At 42.5% G+C, this 2,953-nt stretch overlaps 2 protein-coding genes across 2 annotated transcripts in view; one reads left to right on the top strand and one right to left on the bottom strand.

The window, feature by feature from the left end:
* T265_10474 (hypothetical protein) overlaps positions 1-2,691 on the bottom strand; it is a gene marked incomplete at both ends in the record, with an annotated part of 28,830 nt that extends 26,139 nt beyond the window's left edge. The window contains one exon of the mRNA XM_009176854.1: positions 2,586-2,691. Coding sequence (XP_009175118.1) covers positions 2,586-2,670 — 85 coding nt within the window. The remainder of the gene's footprint in view (positions 1-2,585) is intronic.
* The window catches only part of T265_10473 (hypothetical protein), a gene marked incomplete at both ends in the record, with an annotated part of 42,035 nt that overhangs the window by 38,630 nt on the left and 452 nt on the right, over positions 1-2,953 (top strand). The gene's annotated exons all lie outside the window — the stretch shown is intronic.

Genomic DNA, 2,953 nt, shown 5'->3' with positions numbered 1-2,953 from the left:
ATAATGGTACGATCAGATGGGGATGTTTTAGGCTATTGATGCGAGTCACTTACAAGCGTCATCTGGTCCTGATAGTACAGCGACTGCTTGCACCTACATGTTTAGTTAACATATGACCCTTACACGTGTTTTTGGTCTTGACAGTACCGATATGGCTTGCCAGAGTTGAGAGGCCCAATGTTCAGAATCTGTAAGACGGACGACGAAACCGAAAGCGGTTATTAGACTACGTTTTACGTTGCGAGAATGGGCTAGAATAGACTTCCATGAGAGCCACAATGGTTCCACCGAAAAAGGCCCGGCTACCTGTCTGCAGTAATAAACAGACATACAACGTGTAATATCAGTTGTGAAAACTCCTATGCCCATTTCATCATGGACTTCATAGCAATGCTTCACGTGTTTTTTGTCATTTGGGGATTGGCAAACATTAAATTCTATTGTCGAAAAAAGTAATGTCACGTTCTTAAATTACACTAAGTAAAGTTTGTAGATAGTAAGAGTTTCTTGTGACGAAACACTTGCAGTTCGAGTTTGTCGTGGGGCGTAGCAAGTCTAGTTGAGTCTCTTACGATATTCTTCAACTGGAGTTCGCCTACTTGATGAGATCCATTAACGATGATACCGGTCATGGGCCGTTGAAGTTTTCAGTAAACTTATGAGTAGCTTCCTTCGTGGAAATATACATCGATTTCTAGAATATCGTACTAAATGAAGCATGAGACGGCCTTTTGCAACACATCCTGCTGAAGAATATTTCCTGTTAACAACGATTAGCTGTGTAAATGAGTGTATTTCGCAAACTCCCCACAATTCGGATTCAAGCAGACCATCAAGTAGACAGGTACAAGGCAACCTCAACTACCTGATGAGCCCTTAAAAGGGAACAACCGGTCGTCGGTTGTCGGAGGACCACATTTCGAAGGTAATTTCGGTAACAAAGTATGGGAGAGCATTTCAGGACGCAAGCATGTCGTATGAGAGAGTGGGCCGTGACAAGGAGTCTTAACATGGACTACTGATGAGCAAATTTGCATCAGCTGCAACAGCTGCAACTTCTATCGGTTTCGCACACCATCCACATTAAACAGGCGATGAGTGACGGTTTGCTTGAGGAACAGTATTCTTCGAGCCTTGGAGCCGGATATACAGTGAATCACATCTACCGTCGGATGGAAGCAATCGTATTTGAGATATTTCCTTGGAGAAAACCGCTCTGTCGCTGGCACTTGGACAACAGAAAAATGGGTTTACTCCAACTTCACGATGAAATCCTAATTAAAATTCACATAAAACCCCCATTCCAAACGAAGAAAATGTAAGCTGTTGGGGAAAAGATCTCACGAGTAACACAATCCTTGTGTCCGAAAAACTGTTTCCTGAGGCCAGGCACATCAACCTGGATAGCGTGTTGGATGGATGCGCTATATGTGTGCGAGGCAGTATCCCTAGAACAATACCCGCCTTCAGAAAAAAATCATAGCCGCAACCAAGTAGAGGTTAGTTAGGTGAGAAACTGTTTGCTGTTATGGGTAAACGTAGCCAGGTTTTGTGAAGGCCAGGTATGCTACTTTACATTATATATATATATATATATATATATATATATATATGGGAGTGCTTCTATTTCTTGTCACTTAATCCTAGGCAGTATAAAAATTTGTCCCGTTGATCTCCGTTCCTTGAATGATGGTCTGAAATACCTGTCCCACAGCTCCTCTCCCGCTTTTTTTACCATCACCATCACCACGGTAAATGCTACGCTGAACTCGCTTCTTCGTCCGATCGCTACAACCATACTGTTGCCAAGCCCACCCAAAGCTCCTCACTTCACCAAAACCAAACTTCATCCTCCGTTTGCCAGAAAGAACTACTTCCATCCGTGTATTTCTCTAGGATTACTCCTATTTGAAATGATCTTCCAATTTCTCTCCAAATTCTTATGACCTTTATGTCTCAGTTTGAAGTTCATCTGCCTAAACAATCATGACAACTGTGATAGATCTACAGGTTAACTTATTTTACACGTCAGAGGGAACCACCTAGTAGACAAAACTATGAAAAACTGTCAACCTCAACCGATTAAGTAGGAAGGAATTTGCGTAATTTGGTAAGATAGTACAGCGTACGACGTCACCTGCCAACACCACCTTTGCGACACCACAAAAGCTAACAACTGAATGCAGCTACAGAGGGAACAACGGCAACATTACGAAAGAATAACCAGAACTTACCTTTCTACCTCTCTTGCAATCAAACCGTATGCAACGTAGGACACACCAGCGCATCCGTAGTCGGGTATGAAGGACCCTAACAAACCCAACTCTCCGAATTCCTTTAAAATGTGTCGATCAAACACTTAAGGGAATGTGGCGAATCAAGATAGAAAGCCAAAATTAGGAAGAACTACCTTCCAAACGATTTGCAAGCAACACCCTCGGGAAGAGTTTCTCTTGACAAAACGAGCGACATTGGTCGCGAATGATGTGCTCTTGTTCAGATAGACCATCGTCCAAGTTTAGTGCATCCTGCCATCTGAATACAGCTATCCAAGTTCACATTTTGCTCCTAGCAAAAAGTGTTACCTTCTCCATGGGATTTCGAAAGATATCGGAAAATCTTCTGCGGAAAAGAATGAATGTGTTTTGTTCTCCATAGATGAAAAGACATCTTAAAGGAAACGGAAGAAGCTGAAACAACAAAAATGTGTTACGCCAAGCGGACATGATACAGATGAAAACTCGAAGGTTACCAGTCACTGTGTGATGATCGTAGAACGGGCAAAATATTCTCTGATGGAAGGTTGTAAAAGGTACCATAAAAAGCCGGGAGCTGAGGTGAAGTGAAGCATTACAGAATACAAGTCCAAATCTACATACACCGTTGAAATCTGCTTCAGAAACGCGGCGGAACGAAGTAATCGGTCACTGTCATGAATATTCTTTGTGCTCAC

This window comes from Opisthorchis viverrini, assembly GCF_000715545.1.
Source record: "Opisthorchis viverrini unplaced genomic scaffold opera_v5_368, whole genome shotgun sequence".
NCBI classification, from domain to species: Eukaryota; Metazoa; Platyhelminthes; class Trematoda; order Opisthorchiida; family Opisthorchiidae; genus Opisthorchis; species Opisthorchis viverrini.
Note: the sequence above shows the minus strand (reverse complement) of the source record. Positions and strands in the feature narration are given on the sequence as shown.